Raw genomic sequence first — 19,350 nt, 5'->3', positions numbered from 1 at the left:
TATGGTTTGCTCTGTTGAAAAATGTATGAATAGGCAGAGTAAGTAGGTAGGTTAGTCAGTCCGTGTGTGACTCAACTTTCACGGCGCATGCGGTAGAATAGCAGACACCGTCGGCGTGGGCCGATTGCGCAATGGCATGGTGCCAGAGCTGCAACAGGGTGACTATCCCAAGAAGCATGTGTAAAAAAAAAATGTGCATGCGCGGCGCGCCTTTAGCACTTTCAGACTCCCCAACTGCTTGGTAACAGTATCTTCAGCTGCAATGAGTTTATGTTAGCTATAATTAATGCATGGCGTGATTGTTAAGACTACATACTGTATATCAGGTAGGCTATGCTTCTCAGTCTTAACCCCTCGTAATATTCAGGGGCACAGTCAGGTGACTAGTTTGCATCCCTGCATAACACCCTCCATAATATTAACTAGGTGGGGCACACAGTCACAACACCCCTTCAAAACAGCAGTTAGTGAAACCATTATTAGAGAACTGTTGTCAGCGAGTTTACCATTACCTGGGCTGGGTGGGGGCCCCACCTATGCAATACTAGCTGAAGCTTTCCTTTCCTCGTTCTTTTGTGCCTTTTTGCTTTTGGAGTGATTATGAAATCTTGCTGTGTTCACATCATGGCATCTATTTCCCTGTGTGACTCTTCCTCCTGGCACCGCTGCACATGATGAATGCTCTTTCTGTCCAGCGCAGAACAGAAGGTGTGATGCTCTGTGCAATAGGACATCTTTGTGTTGCTTCATACCCATTCAAGTGTTTGTGGGAGGAAAATGCCACAAGTCAAGGCCACAAAGGCAAGTCACAATCGACTCGGCTATTGCATAAAAGGTCCCGGGTCACCTGAGCATACCTGACATTTAGGCCATCTATTGTCTTGTCAGTTGCTTCTCATTAACCAATCACTACTCTCTGTACTGACTGTACTGACTGAGCTATTTTTTAATACCATGATCCAATTACATGTACGAGCCTACAAATTAATGCCACCACATACTACATTAATATAAAATCACCAACTCATTGGCTCTTTGTAAGGCTCATAAAAGCATCAATGCAATGCTGGCTGATGGTACAGTGTCCTGGGATCCCCATCCCGAGGCCGAGCTTCAGGCCCCTCACACAGTGGACCCAGGGTTTTCCCTGCATCTTTTTTTTTTAGACAAAGGTGGCAAAGGCTGGAGACCGCGCGTGGCATGCACGGCGTATACCGTTTGCGTGTGCAGTGCACCATTGAGTTTTCGACAATTTCAATTTTCAACAAAGGTGGCGGCGCACCTTGAGTTCGTTAGGCAGGGAAAACCCTGGGACCTGGCTGGTAGGATTGGGTGCGTCATCATTCTGTAAGGAGATGGGGATGATCCCTGATCCTGAGCTGCTGATCCCAGCTTCTCACGCAGCGGTTTATATAGAGGTCACCTGGCCGAGAGCGGCAGAGAAGTGAGACAGCGTTTTATTTATATAGAGGTGTCAGAGAAGTGAGACAGTGTTTTATTTATATAGAGGTGTCAGAGAAGTGAGACAGCGGTTTATATAGAGGTGTCAGAGAAGTGAGACAGCATTTTATATAGAGGTGTCAGAAGTGAGACAGCATTTTATTTATATAGAGGTGTCAGAGAAGTGAGACAGCGTTTTATTTATATAGAGGTGTCAGAGAAGTGATACAGCGTTTTATTTATATAGAGGTGTCAGAGAAGTGAGACAGCATTTTATATAGAGGTGTCAGAAGTGAGACAGCGGTTTATATAGAGGTGTCAGAAGTGAGACAGCATTTTATTTATATAGAGGTGTCAGAGAAGTGATACAGTGGTTTATATAGAGGTGTCAGAAGTGCGACAGCATTTTATTATGCCTCCGCCGGCGATAGCCAGGCCGGAGGCATTATGGATCCGGGTTGTCCGTCCGTACGGCCGTCCGTCCGTACGTCCGTCCGTACGATGTTTGTTAACGCGATATCTGAGGAACGCCTGGACGGAATTTCATCAAATTTGCCTCAAACATCGACTTAGACTCAAGGATGATTTGATTAGATTTTGGTGGTCAAAGGTCAAAGTTCAAGGTCACTGTGACCTCTCGAACGCCATTTTCAAGCTTGTTAACGCGATATCTCAGGAATGCCTTGACGGAATTTAATCAAACTTGTCTCAAACATCGACTTGGACTCAAGGATGAACTGATTACATTTTGGTGGTCAAAGGTCAAGGTCACTGTGACCTCTCAAACGCCATTTTCCAGCTTGTTAACGCGATATCTCATGAATACCTTGACGGAATTTAATCAAATTTGCCTCAAACATCTACTTAGACTCAAGGATGAACTGATTACATTTTGGTGGTCAAAAGTCAAAGGTCAAGGTCACTGTCACCTCTCGAACGCCATTTTCAAGCTTGTTAACGTGATATCTCAGGAATGCCTTGACGGAATTTAATCAAACTTGTCTCAAACATCGACTTGGACTCAAGGATGAACTGATTAAATTTTGCTGGTCAAAGGTCAAAGGTCATGGTCACTGTGACCTCTCAAACGCCATTTTCCAGCTTGTTAACGCGATATCTCACAAATGCCTTGGCGGACTTTCATCAAATTTGCCTCAAACATCGCCTTAGACTCAAGGATGATCTGATTAGACTTTGGTGGTCAAAGGTCAAGGTGAGCTCTCGAACGCCATTTTCAAGCTTGTTAACGCGATATCTCAGGAATGCCTTGACGGAATTTAATCAAACTTGTCTCAAACACCGACTTGGACTCAAGGATGAACTGATTACATTTTGGTGGTCAAAGTTCAAACACCCAATTTCCAAGCTCTGTAACGCAACATCACAGGAGCGCCTTGACGGAATCTCTTCCAATTTGCCTCAAATGGCGATTTGGACCCCAGAATGAACTAATGGTGGAGGCATAAGTCCGCCTTGCGGTCGTTCTAGTTTATATAGAGGTGTCAGAGAAGTGAGACAGCGGTTTATATAGAGATGTCAGAGAAGTGAGACAGTGGTTTATATAGAGGTGTCAGAAGTGAGACAGCGTTTTATATAGAGGTGTCAGAAGTGAGACAGCATTTTGTTTATATACAGTAGAGGTGTCAGAGAAGTGAGACAGTGGTTTATATAGAGGTGTCAGAAGTGAGACAGCGTTTTATATAGAGGTGTCAGAAGTGAGACAGCATTTTATTTATATACAGTAGAGGTGTCAGAGAAGTGAGACAGTGGTTTATATAGAGGTGTCAGAAGTGAGACAGCATTTTATATAGAGGTGTCAGAAGTGAGACAGCATTTTATTTATATAGAGGTGTCAGAAGTGCGACAGCATTTTATTTATATAGAGGTGTCAGAGAAGTGAGACAGCGGTTTATATAGAGGTGTCAGAAGTGAGACAGCGTTTTATATAGAGGTGTCAGAAGTGAGACAGCATTTTATTTATATACAGTAGAGGTGTCAGAGAAGTGAGACAGTGGTTTATATAGGTGTCAGAAGTGAGACAGCGTTTTATATAGAGGTGTCAGAAGTGAGACAGCATTTTATTTATATAGAGGTGTCAGAGAAGTGAGACAGCGTTTTATTTATATAGAGGTGTCAGAGAAGTGAGACAGTGGTTTATATAGAGGTGTCAGAAGTGAGACAGCGTTTTATATAGAGGTGTCAGAAGTGAGACAGCATTTTATTTATATAGAGGTGTCAGAGAAGTGAGACAGCGTTTTATTTATATAGAGGTGTCAGAGAAGTGAGACAGCGTTTTATATAGAGGTGTCACAGAAGTGAGACAGCATTTTATTTATATAGAGGTGTCAGAAGTGACACAGCATTTTATTTATATAGAGGTGTCAGAGAAGTGAGACAGCGTTAACTTTTATTTATATAGAGGTGTCAGAGAAGTGAGACAGCGTTTTATATAGAGGTGTCAGAGAAGTGAGACAGCGTTTTATTTATATAGAGCTGTCAGAGAAGTGAGACAGCGTTTTATTTATATAGAGGTGTCAGAAGTGAGACAGCGTTTTATATAGAGGTGTCAGAGAAGTGAGACAGCGTTTTATTTATATAGAGGTGTCAGAGAAGTGAGACAGCGTTTTATATAGAGGTGTCAGAGAAGTGAGACAGCGTTTTATTTATATAGAGGTGTCAGAGAAGTGAGACAGCGTTTTATATAGAGGTGTCACAGAAGTGAGACAGCGTTTTATTTATATAGAGGTGTCAGAGAAGTGAGACAGCGTTTTATTTATATAGAGGTGTCAGAGAAGTGAGACAGCGTTTTATTTATATAGAGGTGTCACAGAAGTGAGACAGCGTTTTATTTATATAGAGGTGTCAGAGAAGTGAGACAGCGTTTTATTTATATAGAGGTGTCAGAGAAGTGAGACAGCGTTTTATTTATATAGAGGTGTCACAGAAGTGAGACAGCGTTTTATTTATATAGAGGTGTCAGAGAAGTGAGACAGCGTTTTATTTATATAGAGGTGTCACAGAAGTGAGACAGCGTTTTATTTATATAGAGGTGTCAGAGAAGTGAGACAGCGTTTTATTTATATAGAGGTGTCACAGAAGTGAGACAGCGTTTTATTTATATAGAGGTCAACCAGAGACAGACAGCAGCAGAGAAGTGAAGAAATTTAAAAAATATAAGTTGCCCCCACTGTCTAAACACTTGGGGCATTTACAAACTTTTGGGGGCACTTTAAAACATAGTAATTAGTGCATAAAGTTGCTCAAGTGTAGTGAAAACAACAGCGCTGTGTGTGTGTGTGTGTGTGTGTGTGTGTGTGTGTGTGTGTGTGTGTGTGTGTGTGTGTGTGTGTGTGTGTGTGTGTGTGTGTGTGTGTGTGTTCTTCATCGTCATCTTCTGGCAACCAGCTTGCAGGTGCTGAGTGTGTGTTAGAGATGGACATTAAATTAATTGAATGAAAATAAAATTATCAAAATATTGGGGCAATTTTTTGCCCCTGGATCATGGTTTGTGGGGTCATTCTGAGATTTCTTGGGGGCATTTTTGCCCTTGCCCCTGGTTAAATTCCAGCACTGAGTGAGACAGCGGTTTATATAGAGGTCAACCAGAGAGCGGCAGAGAAGTGAGATGTTCACCTGAAAGCAGTGCTGGTGCTGGATGGGTGCAGCTGTCGGCTGTGACCCTCGCCCCGCTCTCGTTATTAATCGGGGCAAGGGCAAGGGCAAGGCATTGCAGGAAATGAAAAGAAAGCTCAAGAAGATTTCCAGCATAAAATACATGTGAGGAGTTATAAGGAGTTATAGGATCTTGTCCTCCTAATCTGTCTGCCAAATCTGTTCATATATGTAAGAAATGGATGCAGCCTCTGTGTGTTCCTAAAGCACAGCCAAATTTATTTCCAAAGATGATGGCGCACCACCAAAAACAAGTTTATTATGGTCTACTGCCTGACGAACTATTATTATATTTGAGAGAGATCAAGTAGAATCGGATCATATGTTAGAGCTGAATTGCATTAATTACATTCCTATAGAGACACTGCATGAAATAGGCCACGCCCATCACGGGGGAAAAGCTCCGTTCATTTCCACACACCAGCGTCATTTTCCTTGAAGTAAACATAGCTAAAAGCTGTTGTGTGTTGGGCTGCGCACACAACAAATGTAAAAAATCACCAGTTCAAGTTTTTTTGTACTCCTGAGCAAAACAAGGAAGCAATTGAGAATTGGCGAGAAGAAAAAGGTGGATGTTGCTGTCAATTAAGTAAGTTGGGGTGTTCATCTTCCTTATATACGATCTTTTTGTGCAATACCCGACCATGCACGCGACATAGGAGAATGCCAGGATTGGACGGGGGTTTGTGTTTTCCCCCGTTTTGGGCGTGGTTTCTGAATGATGACGCGCTCCGCAGTGTCTCTATGGTGATAACTCACTAATTGTGCGCTTTACCGACATTAGATTTGCACTGTGTGTGTGTTGGATCAGGCCATTACTGAAACACTGAGACCCAAACTACTGTCCTGTCCTGTGAAGACCTATAACAGCCATTTGGGATGACAGTGATATGAATGTTCTCTCCTGAGTCCTTGCAAGCAGAAGCTAGCTGTGTAAACAGCTGTGTGAGCTGTATATATTTTCTGACTTCTCCACCATTTTTCCAACTATGAATCTTACTAGATAAGCATCCCCTGAATCGCGCCTATTTAGAGTTGGCAACCTCACTACATTTTATGAATCTATATGTTTATCTCTCTGGTGATCTTAGTTGACACCTACTGAAAAGTAGGTTTGATTTATGTAACCTCAGATTTCTGTTTGCCTAACTGTAGGGATGCACGATGATATCGGCGCATCATTCGGTATTAAACAATATCGGCATTGGTCCGAAACGAACATTTCTGCCGATGTGACAGGCCGATAAAATGACGCTTTAATTATTCCCAAATGCTCGATACTTGCATAAATAAAATCCGGCATGTTTTACAGAACCTAAGTTGAAGTAGTTTGCTTATTTTGCCCAGTGAAATGTGTACATTTTGAAAAGCGTTGTATTTATGTCTGCATCTGCCAGTGGGCCCTGATGGCATCATGATAAGAGTAGGTGGAATAATGTGTTAATTCTACTACAGGAGAGACTTGCTATTTCTTTGAAATTAGGTGGAAAAAAATGGCACGGCATCGGTAATCGGCCAAAAGAGTTGGCAAATATTGGCATGTCGGACATCGGCAATAAAAAAAGAATACAAAAATCCAATATGGTGCATCATAACTGCTTGATATACTCGGCTTTACAACAGCGCACCACATCCTCTCGGTCACACCCCTCTTTCCGTACAAGCCTCATTTGTGTTGATCTGGGCACTCGTTCAAAAGGGGAATGCCAAACTCTCCTGACTTCCTGTCTGCCCTGGGCGTCTGCGCACCACCTGTGTCATGTGGTCTGCTCCTCTATAAGGCTCCCCCTGTCATGTCTGCCCTGGGCGTCTGCGCACCACCTGTGTCATGTGGTCTGCTCCTCCATAAGGCTCCCCCTGTCAGGGCCATGGAGTGATTAACATGCTCCCAGACACTCGCTATAGCCAGCAGAAAGCCTGCAACATGAGCTACCCATGCTGTGCTGTGCTGTGCTGTGTGGCCGCTGGTATTCTTAAGGCCCTCTCTCACTATGTTACATGACCTGCCTCCACACACACACACCATCACGCAAGCACACACACACACACACACACACCATCACGCACAGTCGCACACACACACACACACACACCATCACGCACAGTCGCACACATTGGTGCTTTGTTCAAGACCTGTGGGAGACTGGAGAGGTAGTGCTCACTGCTCAGTGCAACATGACTGTGTGTCCCTCTTTCGCCCGTAACGGTCTGGTCCTGCAGATCCAACCTTTTTCATATCAAGGACCACTAATTTAGTAGTCCACATAAGAGCCACGGACCCCTATTTGATGAGATTGTAGCCCTCTTTCTAAACTGTTCCCTATTACAGAAATAGTGGACTATATAGTGTGTTTGCTAGTGTCTGAATTCTCAACTGTTAATTTGATTCACTATAGTCCACTGTAAAATACCCACAATGCACTGCAATTTCTAGTGAACAGCGAATGTAATGCACCCTACAGTTTCTCCCATCTACCTAAATGCAATGCGGTCGTGTTTACCAAGAGTGAGGTAGTGTCTGAAACTCCTTTGATCGGTCCCCAAATAGTTCACTATGATAAGCCCTACATGGGGAATAGTGAATAAGTGAACCATTCCCAACACAGCCTGTGTCTCTCAGACCCAAATTTGAGAATGTTTTGATTGTTCGATGTGATTTTGTCCAGATTTCCATGCTTTCCTTCTACATCCCCTAGTTGTGTTAAAGGCCCCCCCCCCCCGGGTTCCACGAGAGAGAGAGAGAGAGAGAGAGCGCAGGTTGTTGGTCGAGCGAGGTCGACGGTGAATGGAGAGCGTGAGCGTGCAAGACCCGGCTGAAACTGACTTTGTTTCACAGCGTGTCTAAAAAAGAAAAAAAAAAGCACAAACACACCCGCACCTCCAAAGTGAAGATGGCCACAGTTCCTTCTGACTGACTAAACGTCAGAGTTGGAGAAGACTGTCTGAGGCCGAGTCGTTCGTAAAAGACGACAGTGGGACAAAAGCAGTGTAGCAGATTGTGTTTGGGTACAGCGTGTCCCGGAGAGAACCGAGAAGATAACCGTACAAGGAGAACATCGTGGAGCTGCCTCCCTCGTTTACCTCATTAAAGAAACACAATGAAAGCCACAGCTGAATGCTGGCTTTGATCCCTGTCCACACAGCACCCTGTGGGAACCTCCTCCTCCTTTCTTTACCTACAATGGGTCAATATGAAGAGGGCAGGGAGGCCAGAGGCTGTAGCCCATGTATGACTCTTGCTGAGGAAGATGGCGCCGAGCCAGGCCACGCCTCCTCAGCACCTGTTTGATCTGCGAGCTGATGGTTCAACATGGCGCTTGCCGACTGGCTGCCTTATCAGCGTTGTGCCCGGCTATCTCTCTCAAGGCCACACATGAATGGTGCGGCGCTCCTCCTGGGAGATGCAGGGGAGCTTGCAGTGCTCTCAGAGGAACAAGTCGTATCCTCCCGGACTTTGTTTATTTAGCAGTTTGTGTACACTGCTCCCATCCCCTCATCTCTGTCGGTGTCATGGCAAGTCAGGGGTTGCTCAGTGTGAAAGAAACTGTCTTCTATATGTGTATTCTTGATACATTGTGTGTGTGTGTGTGTGTGTGTGTATATATATATATATATATATATATATATATATATATATATATATATATATTAGTGTATATAACCTGCGACCCTCGTGTTGGTAGGCAGGGGAATCTACCGCTACACTACCCGGACACTCGACATATACTGTATATAAGTTGTTCCCCCACAGCAGATCAGCTTTGGAAGTTGAACTCCTTCCTCCTCACTCACCTGCATGGTCTCCTCAGTATGGAGAAAAACATGTGTTTACAGACGGACTAGCTACACACAGGCTAGCTACCCACCCTATCTGTATTTGCCTCAGTGGAGATTGATACAATGAAACAGAAGATACACTTGGTGTAGTGATATGTACGCCTCAGTGAAAGAGCTTTTTTATCAGTAAGAATCATGTGTATGTTCCTTCCCTTAGCCTTCACTTTGCTGGACTGGAGGAGCAACATTCCTTCTCCCAACCTTCCAGGAAGAGATGGCTTGGCCATCAAAGGGAACTGCGGGTCATGTGGCCTAGAACGTCCGCACCAGGAACTAGACATAAGACTTCACATTATGCATGAACCAGGAACCTGAATATGACATGTCATTCCAAAATCGGTCATAATGCAGGTGTGACTCAAGGTGATGATGGCGATGAGATGTTTTTTTTTCTTTTTCTTTTGTATGCAGCAATGCATTGCACGCACAGTGTCCATCTGGGTGCGCGGGAAGGTGATGCGTGGAGGTCTGCATGTGCTAATGTGCGTTAGCATTACAAATGCTAACCAGGCCTTTCATTGGAAGATGAACATGCCAAGCTGTTTTTCCAGTAATATGAAAATACATTGTTTTTTAAACTCACTCTCCATCTGAAGAACACATGTTCAACGCAATGTGTGCGTTGAACAATTCTATGTACATAGGCCTACATGTACATATGACGTGTCGTGTATGATGAAGTCTGAAATGATATTGCCATGATGTGGCTTTCATTGTCGCACGTGGATTGTCTGTCCCCTCTCATTGTCGCGCCACAATGAGTTTGACAGGCCCAAAGTCGAAGAGAATTAGTCTGTCAGGCTGATATTCAACATTGTGGTTGTTGAGGAAGAAGGTTGTCAATAGGACAGAGTCATTATCAGGATTGTATGTCATGGTAACCTGCCTTTGACCTCATTGGACATAAAAGCAGATTCTGAAGGAAGACCAGGCGTCGCTTATTGCTTGGATTGTGGGATGAAAATGAATGAAAACACATTTTGCCTTTAACTCATTGAGTGCCAGCCACTTTTGGAGAACGGACGCTCCCAGTGCCAGAGTTTCAGAGCGTTTTCAGTGATTTCTCGAGGCCCACAGAATATTGTGTGATATTACTATGTAAACACTGAACACGCACAAAGAACGATGAGACTCTATTCTATCATCTGCAAAAAAAAGTATATTGATCCCATTTTCCGTTCTTTAGTTATGAGCCGGAGAAAATAGCTTGATTCATCCAAAAACATCAATTTTTTTCTAGAAGCTGAGATAATTGGCCTTTTGTGAAATTAAACATTTCAAGCACATCACTGACTCTGAAGCTTGCTGCTGGTGGGCATCGGATATTCTGGCTTGCGTTTGTCAATCCTGTCCTGCTGCCTGGGTCTGTCTGGGTGTTGCGTGCTGCTCTGCGTGCCCCCCCCCCCCCGCCCCGCCCCGCCCCGCCCCGCCTCGCCTCGCCTCAACTGCACACTCCTCCTCCTGTCTGTGGTGGCTCTCTGCTGAGTTTGCTGTGCGCGACATCCAGCTTTTTTACAGCGTTCCGCGTGTGTTTGTCACCGGCAACGATGCTTCCAGTTGAGAATAATAACAACTCCACGGTGTGGATGTGCGGATGTGCTGTCGCAACCGACACGGAGCGGCTCAATTGTGGGAGCAGATTGGCTGCTGCAGGCACAGCTGCAGTAACGTGCTTCAGCATATCGATGCATACGGATGCGATGCGATTTCCGTTTCCATAACGACTTCTTCTTTGTTTTTTCCTTGCCTTTCTGTTATGTGGAGAGCACTGTCGCCACCTAAGGGTTCTGTAAAATAGGTTATAGACCTCCAATAGCTATAATATTTGTACAGGAGAGGCAGAAGGCTTTGATCGACGCCCCACCGTCAAAAAACGCAATTGACGAACATGTCCGTCCTTGGCACTCTACGTTACTATTTGAAATGACGAACATGTCCGTCCATGGCATTCAATGAGTTAATTGAGACAGTTTTGTTTAATTTGTTCATTCTTTAGTTTTGAACAATATTTCTGGCATTCCGACTTGTATTGGAGAGGACACGGTGAGTGATGAATGGTTAAAGTCCCTGGAAACCAAAATTTAAATTAATTAATTTAGGGTTTTATGTGAGTAATTGTGTGCCTCAGAAAGTATGAGACATTAGTTTCAACCCAAAGCCCCAAAGTCGCCACTTTTCTACAAGGTCTGGATTTCCACTTCCTCATTGAAGAGAGCGGTGCGCGCGCTGCTAAACTGAATGATCTTATCACGTCATAAGATTTGGCCAATCACAGCGCTCGCTCAGTGTCTCTCTGTCTCCCTCCCGCCAGAGCCGTACCTCCCGCTCTGTGTGCCTGTGTATGCTGCTGCTCTCTCTCTCGCGCGCGCGCGCACACACACACACACAGTAGCGCTGTGCAATCGCAGCGGCAGTCTCTCTTCCTCTCTGTATGCGCCAAGCAACGAGCGAACACACACACACACACTCCATCTCTCTTTCCTTCTCTCTCTCCGTTTCCCTCCCTCTCTCTCTCTCTCTCTCGGAGGAGCTGCAGTCCTGCAAGCACACACACGGGACACGCCCACACAGTCCACGGTAGAAAAGAGTCTAAAATCTAATTGATTCTCATGACTTTTGTCATGACTGTCAAACCTAAATTTATATACTTTGCGACGTTCATCATCGTTCAAATTTGGCTGGTGGCTTGTTCCTGTGATGTGCTGAACTCAAAATGCTAAATAATAAAAAAAATATTTCTGGTTTCCAGGGACTTTAAGATGACAAAGAAAGACATGGAATGGCACAGGCTATAAACTGGACTCAAAACCTTGCACATTCCATGCTTCTCAATGGTGGTCCAGAGACCTTCCTCCCAAGTAAGACCATGCTGGTCAAACCTGCAGTAATGAGCCAGAGTGAGGGGTGTGTGAAGAATGAGCCAGAGTGAGGGGTGTGTGAAGAATGAGCCAGAGTGAGGGGTGTGTGAAGAATGAGCCAGAGTGAGGGGTGTGTGTTTGTGTTTGCTTAACGTCACACTTGCCAAGTGTTTGCACTCATCCTGTTTTTTTTGTATATGATCATATGACCGAAGTCGTGACTTTTGACGTTCTTCTCATCTGGGCCTTTTTCCCCTCATGCTTTGCAGGGTGGAGGACGAAGCGGTCCTGGACAGGGGAGCATCCTTTGTCAAACATGTCTGCGATGAAGAGGAGGTGGAAGGTGAGACCAGTGATGAATACCAGCAAATTACTAGGGTGACCAATAGAGTGCCGCAGGCTTAACCATTTTGCCGCCATTTTGGTTCGTCGGGGGAAATGTCAATGGGGTTTTAGAATGGGGGTTTCACTTAAATGCATAAAAGAAGGTCTGTGGTTAACAAAAGTTTATGAGAACGCAAATTTGGGTTCAGCAGGATAATCTTCACAAAGGTGAATAACTTTTGACTTTTGAAGCGTTTTATAGAAATCGTGTAAAAAAAAAACACACACACACATGCACACCTGTTCCAAAAGTCATAAAGGTTATTCACGTTTGTGAAGATTATCCTGCTGAACCCAAATTTGCGTTCCCATAAACTTTTGTTAACCAGATATATTTAGAAACAGGGGAGACGACGTAACATTTTACCCTGACCAAAACGTAAAAAACTGCAGATTTATGTAGTTTTTTAAAGTTTTGGTCCGAGTGAAATGTTCTATGGTCTCTTCTGATTCGAAATATATGTGAACCGTTTGGTTTGAACAAGTAAAACTATTTATATATATATATCTCTGGTACAGTGCTGAAGCAGGAAGTAGGCGGTCACTTTGCCTCTATACATCGCATCGCTTAATTGTGACATCACATATTCAAGGCCGGCTTCATAAGATCCCATTGGTTGGCTATTGTTTGAGCAATGCAGGGGGCTGGAGCAATGCCCATATAAGGTAAACGGGGTCTATCTCGCCTCACCTAGACCCTGTGTTCTAGTTCAGATCTCTTAACCACTCGTTCAGAGCACTAGAATTCTTGCACATTTTTGCTAATGGGGATAACTTTCACATAATAATAATTGATTGGATTTATATAGCGCCTTTCTAGACACTCAAAGTGCTTCACATATCAGGGGAGGGAACTCAACTCAACCACCACCGATGTGTAGCACCCACCTGGGTGATGCACGGCAGTCAGTTTGTGCCAGAACGCTGACCACACATCATCAGCTATCACAGTGGAGAGTTGAGGACTGAATGTGCCAATTAAGTAACGAGGGATGATTAGGTGGCCATGATTGAAGGAAGGCCTGTGTGTGAATTTAGCCAGGGCACCAGGGTGACACCCCTACTCTTGTGAAGAGTGCCGATGGGATCTTTACTGACCACAGAGAGTTAGGACCTCGGTTTAACGTCTCAGCCGAAGTACGGTGCTCACTCACAGGACAGAGTCCCTGTCTCTGCCCTGGGGCATTGGGGAGGTTATTCATCAGATCAGATGATTCATCAGACCATTCAGACCAGAGGGCAAGAGCGCCTCCTACTGGTCCTCCAACACCACTTCCAGCACCAGCCTCCCATCCAAGGAGTATGCTAGGGCCAGTCCTGCTTAGCTTACCAAGGAAGCCAGTAATGTAATGCAGGAGCCATTGGTGCTGGTACATACATTTACCTCATTATTTGAAACTTTGGCCACATTTAATATGAACATCCAACATTGTAACAGTATATATGACACAAAATATGGAAAAACATAATGGGTCCCCTTTTAAGTATTGTAATCCGGTCTGGTGTAGTCATGTAAGGATTGATTTGAATGTAACTGCACTGTAATTGCATATGGGTTTACCTGAAGACATTTTTCACAGACCCATACTTAAAGAGTGCACACAAAGGGAATCACGGGTGTTATGACAGGCCGTGTGTACACACACCGTGCTAGCTGCAAGATCCTTCACTTCCCTGTAACAGTCTGTAGCGGAAATCCCTCAGCTCATGTGTGAGGATGTTTCCACTGTGACCACACACATGCAGTGTGAAAGATATTATTCAGAACCCGCAAGACATGTCTCAGGGTTGTTAGGTTAAACAGGTTGATAAATACATGGTGGTTTTATAGCCAGGTAAGCCCACCATTATTTGTAAGTGGAAGTGCTTGTGAGGTCGATGCTCACGTCAAACCCTATATTTGAATGCTCACAGTTAATTGAGGATGAACTGGAGGTGGCTCTATTTCTCTCTCCCTCTTTCTTTCTCTCTCTGTCTGTCTGTAATTACTTCCTGCAGACATTAAGTGGCCGTTTCCTGTATGAGCTGCTGTACAGGAAGTAGTTGGCATTTATTTAAATCCAAAGTGTGTCTGCCTGACTGAAGACGTATCGCTTCCTGATTGGGAAATCACCAACAATCCGCCATCAGTCGTTTCAATTTAACATTATAAAGCCACAAATTGGCAGGTAGCTTTGTCACTGACAAACACATTTTATACGTCTAGACCAGAGGTGCCCAAATTCTTTGCCATGAAAGGCCCAAAATGAATCTGGATGGACAGACGTGGACCTAAAATAAATGAATTACATTACATTGAAATGTATTATATTTTATATAGACAATTTACATTCTAAATCTAAAATAAATTTTCAAAATATGTTTGATCTGCTTAACAGTAATTTGTTAATTGGCAGCATTGATTGTATAAAAAAAATCCACATGCTTTTGTGGGGGGGGGGCATAAACATATTTAAAGGGAAAGACACCTTTCTGACAGAAAGTGCATGCAACTCAAGGTGCCTGCCCCTAACCTTACCCAGTCATAGAGCCTATTTTCATTCAGATATCTTGAGGTGAGTACGAGGTCAAGGAACCCATTTGAAAATGGCCATGTTAGCTTTTCCCTCTCCAAAATGTTGCCTACATTAGAGCGTTATTTAGCCCCCTTCCCAACAAGCTAGGTTGACATGGGTGGTACCAATAGATGCCTTAGGTCTTCTAGTTTCATATGCTATAAGGATCATCATCACTCTAGCTTTTAAGAAGCCCGCTACAGCCTCTGAAAGACAGCTTTTTATTTAATTTAACATTTTATTTGTTTTTGTCAAATCCATGGCAGGCCAAAACAAAGGCCCACGGGCAGCCATGGTCTAGACCAGAGGTTCTCAAATGTTTTTCAGCTAAGGACCCCTTACAAGATAGAATATACCGGGGACCCCCTCATTCTGATTTGTGATTTTGGACTAAGCTTAATTGTTTCCACAGTAACGTGCCTGACTTTTAAATTGTTAGGTTTGTTAGATTAGAATGTCATCCATGAACCATTTTAGATTTAAAGCATAACATATTTTCGTTGAACTATGAAGCTTTTGCAACAACAACAAACCTTTTTATTTTTATTTTCCTGAAAACTTTTCGCGGACCCCCTGGCAAAGTGCCACGGATCCCAGGGGGTCCCCGGACCCCCATTTGAGAACCACTGGTCTAGACATCCTCGATTCAATATAACTCACATAAGCAATCCCTGTTGTTTTTAGTCTTCCACTGGTGATGTGGATTACTGGCATGCAGGATTAATATCATTTCCTTTGGTATCGGAGAGTGTAATCTGACCGCCATTCCTTGTGTTGTGCTGTGTTGTGTTGTGCTTGTGTTGTGTTGTGTTGTGTTGTGGCAGGTCACCACACTGTGTACATCGGCGTGCACGTGCCCAAGAGCTACCACCGGAGGCGACGCCACCGACGCAAGTCCAGCCACAAGGAAAGGCGGGAGCGGGTGGAGCAGAATGCGGGCGGAGACAAGTCCGATGGGGAGACCGCAGACGAGACCGCGCCCAACATCCTCAAGCCCCTCAGTGAGTCCTGATATAACCAGCTGCTAACTGGGGAACTTCAGTCCAAGTTATCCCGTGTGCAGTGAAAGACGCGTGCGGTGTGCACCTAAGGAACGGATAGATCTCTTGTGGTATGCACATAAGGAAGCTGTCAAGTTGGGTGAAGTCCAGCAGCGCCATTCTGCAAATCAGTCCACAGGATATCAGTGGCTCTGTAGTTAAGGAGGTAGTCCTTCAAATGGGTGGTGTCTGGTGGGTGGGGTGTGGTGGGGTGGCAGCCAAGGAAGGAAAAGATCAGAACCTACTCGAATGGCTCACGACTAGCCATTTTGAAACTGGCTAATAGCAACAGTTGCAAATCAAAGGGGATACTCTCTATACCAGTCCTACTCAGGAGCCACATTGGGGGGGAAATCTTTGCAAGAACCACCATCTAAAAAAAGATTTTTATTTATTTATTTATTTATTTATTTATTTATTTATTTATTTATTTATTTATTTATTTATTTATTTATTTATTTATTTATTTATTACGTAGGACTTAAAAGAGCCACAACTACCCATAAAGGAGCCGCATGTGGCTCTAGAGCCTCGGGTCGAGTATCACGACACTGATCTATACTATACTATAACTATGGTCTCCACCACCATCCACTCTCTTTGGTCAAATTGGTTATCAAGGAAAAGCAGTGGTCACCTGAAAGCGAGAGAGCAAAAATGCTAGAAATGAACGTGTATTCATAGAGAAATGCGTTCAATTCATTAGAGATTGGATCTCGCGCAGATGAAGAAGCAAAACACTAAATGGACATGCATCCGCCAAAGTGGAGGGAGATGCAAAATGCGCCAGGACCTACCTAATGGCGTCCCCTGTACAGCAGTACACCAGATGTCCCGAGAGTGTTATAGAAGCTTATGAAAGTAGCATGGTAGAAGAAAATAATCCCCCTGATCATTGTCTAGTGCCGGAGGAATAATATTCTAATTCCAGAAGAGAACGTCTTTAGAAACATATAGGTCAATTTCAGCCCACATGTCCCCTGAATGCAGAAAGGCCACATGCTCTTGAGTGTGGCAGCATGGAGACACTGCATGAAATAGGCCACGCCCATCACGGGGGAAAAGCTCCGTTCATTTCCACACACCAGCGTAATTTCCCTTGAATTAAACATAGCTAAAAGCTGTTGTGTGGTGGCCTGCGCAGACAACAAATGTAAAAAATCGCCAGTTAAAGTTTTTTTGTACTCCTGAGCAAAACAAGGAAGCCATTGAGAATTGGCGAGAAGAAAAATGTGGATCTAGCTGTCAAGAAGTAAGTTGGAGTGTTCATCTTCCGTATATACGATCTTTTTGTGCAACACGCCAACCATGCACGCGACATAGGAGAACGCCAGGATTGGAGGGGAAGGTTTTCTGTTTTCCCCCGTTTTGGGCGTGGCTTCTGAATGATGACGCGCTCCGCAGTGTCTCTATGGAGGCCAGTAAACGACTTGGAAAGGAACAAGCGACTTGACACATCGGTGTGACGGGCTCCTCTGGCTCTTTAGATCTACATCATCATTTAGCATCAAAGTAAATCAGCCAAACAACAAAAGGGGGACGTTGTATTTCTAGACTTGTTAAAAGGCTTTTGCTACAAGGCCTCTGTGGGTATTTCTTTAGAGCACCAGACATCACAATCTGGTTAAAGCCTGTTTGCAAGATGCACAATTATGCGTCACGGCATTGGAATTTAATTATAATTCATATTTAATTCAGTATGGCACTACCTGGAAATTGCCATGATGGGGGTCCTCAGTCTCTTCTTTAGTATTCATTATGAATAATTCATTTGATCCATTATTGCATAAAAAATGGGTTATAGGTGGGGAAGCAGAAGCAGCATCCAGCGACTGGCTGGAAAGAATGTTGCCAGTTGTGTATCTCAAAATCCAGCTCTCAACTAGGAGAGCAGCCTTGGATATTATGAATACATGGGTATGGTTAATGGTAGCAGAAGCAGGTAGTCCAACACCATTCATATTTCCTTTTTAAGTCTGCTGATGCAGTGTGGTTTCTGAGCTGCTGAGTCGATTGTTTCAGGTCAGCAGGGTTAGTCGTCCCTTTTTTTTTTTATATATTTTTTTCAATTTTATATAGAACAATATACGAAGACGACAAACGGGCTCAGACACAGGAAAAGAAAGGAAAGCACAAAAAGACATACATCATTGACGTTACATTACAACGTGGTGCTACAGTACCAGCCGCATAAGGTGCTTATGTGTTTGCAAGAGATAAGGTGCATGGGATCCCACACAGGGGGTCCATGAGATAGCAGCCAGGCGAGCCATCCGCCACCCCTAACCTCAGTCACTTGTCATTCTTCACCTCGTCAAAGTGGGTCCCAGATAGTTGAGAACCTTCTAAGCGAGTTGGTTCTCAGGGACCCGGAGTCTCTCCATCTGTATAACAAGAGGTCATGTCCATCAGCTACACCTGAAAAGAAGGTGAAGAGGAGGACTTCCATTCCTTCAGAATGAGTCTTTTGGCGACAGTTCTCCCCAGTGTCAGAGCTTGTTGCACAGCTGTAGGGAAGCTCAGAGAGGTCTCCTCCGAGCAGCCGAAGATGGCGAGTTCGTCACATGACTTTTGAGCTCGCAAAAAGAGAGAGAGGGGGGGGGGGGTCATTATTAAGCTCCTCCTCCTAGCTGATCCCTCTGACCAAGCTGTACCTCAGCGCCTTCGTTTCAAACCAACTAAGATCACGTCTTTGTTCATGTCGGTGTCACATGAAGCCGCTGGTTCACGGACTGGCCGCAGCAGACGGCCACTTCCCTAATCCTCTCGTGCATCCAGCTCCTCTGTCTGTTTAATCCTTTACAGCAGCCTGAGTGCTTAGTCACCTGAAGAAACCACAACCTGATAAGACTTCTGCTCACATCAATCTGTCTCCATGTTGCAGCAGGCCCTATCTGATTACTGCCTGGCTGTATAGGGCCGCAGCATGTGGGGAACATTTGTTCAGTGGAGAGAAACTTCCTTACTCTCTTTTATCTGTTTAGGGCCGTTTCCGTCGTTAACTTCTGCGCGTCTTTAACCCAGGCTTTGATGGTAAGCAATTATATGGTTATTACTCTAGGCGCCTCGAGACCTTAGTTTGACTCAGCGATGGGACTGTATCTCCACTTTAAGAGATTCCAATGTGTTGACGGTCATATATTTCATCTCGATTCTAACCTCTAAATTAAAATGAGGGAAAAAAATATGATTTTCATATGGCCCTAAACATTCACCACCTCCTATATTGCGTCACAAGGTAAAATGTCAGGAGCACCACCCAGTAGCAGTACAGCAGCTAAAGATATGATCTCCTGCTCCTTACATCTGCAGTTTGTTCTTGGTCCTGAATGAATGCCCTTGATTGACCCTGTAGCATTTTTCTACGTGTGTATGATCCAAACATGGCAGCACTCGTGTGTAAATACATACAGTGTCGTCAGCTGTTCATCCAGTGAGTCCTTATCAGACTGTCCATCAGCAGGCGGTGTGACAGTGCTGGAACCAAACTAAACACAGGAGCGGAGCGGGGCTGGAACCCAGTGCTCGCTCCGGACTGAACTGTGGTTTGCTCTTTACGTTACA

General features: G+C 44.4%; 1 protein-coding gene across 4 annotated transcripts in view; it reads left to right on the top strand.

Moving 5' to 3' along the window:
- The window catches only part of LOC310781241 (electrogenic sodium bicarbonate cotransporter 1-like), a gene marked incomplete at its 3' end in the record, with an annotated part of 56,937 nt that overhangs the window by 797 nt on the left and 36,790 nt on the right, over nucleotides 1–19,350 (top strand). For all 4 annotated transcript variants that reach the window (XM_083641808.1, XM_083641806.1, XM_083641807.1 and 1 more), the window contains exons 2-3: nucleotides 12,077–12,150; nucleotides 15,571–15,747. In XM_083641808.1, coding sequence (XP_083497934.1) covers nucleotides 12,077–12,150; nucleotides 15,571–15,747 — 251 coding nt within the window. The remainder of the gene's footprint in view (nucleotides 1–12,076; nucleotides 12,151–15,570; nucleotides 15,748–19,350) is intronic.

The sequence above is a fragment of the Poromitra crassiceps genome, assembly GCF_964638095.1.
Source record: "Poromitra crassiceps genome assembly, chromosome: 8".
Lineage (NCBI taxonomy): Eukaryota > Metazoa > Chordata > Actinopteri > Beryciformes > Melamphaidae > Poromitra > Poromitra crassiceps.
The sequence above is the reverse complement of the archived record's forward strand: the minus strand, read 5'-3'. Positions and strand labels throughout refer to the sequence as shown.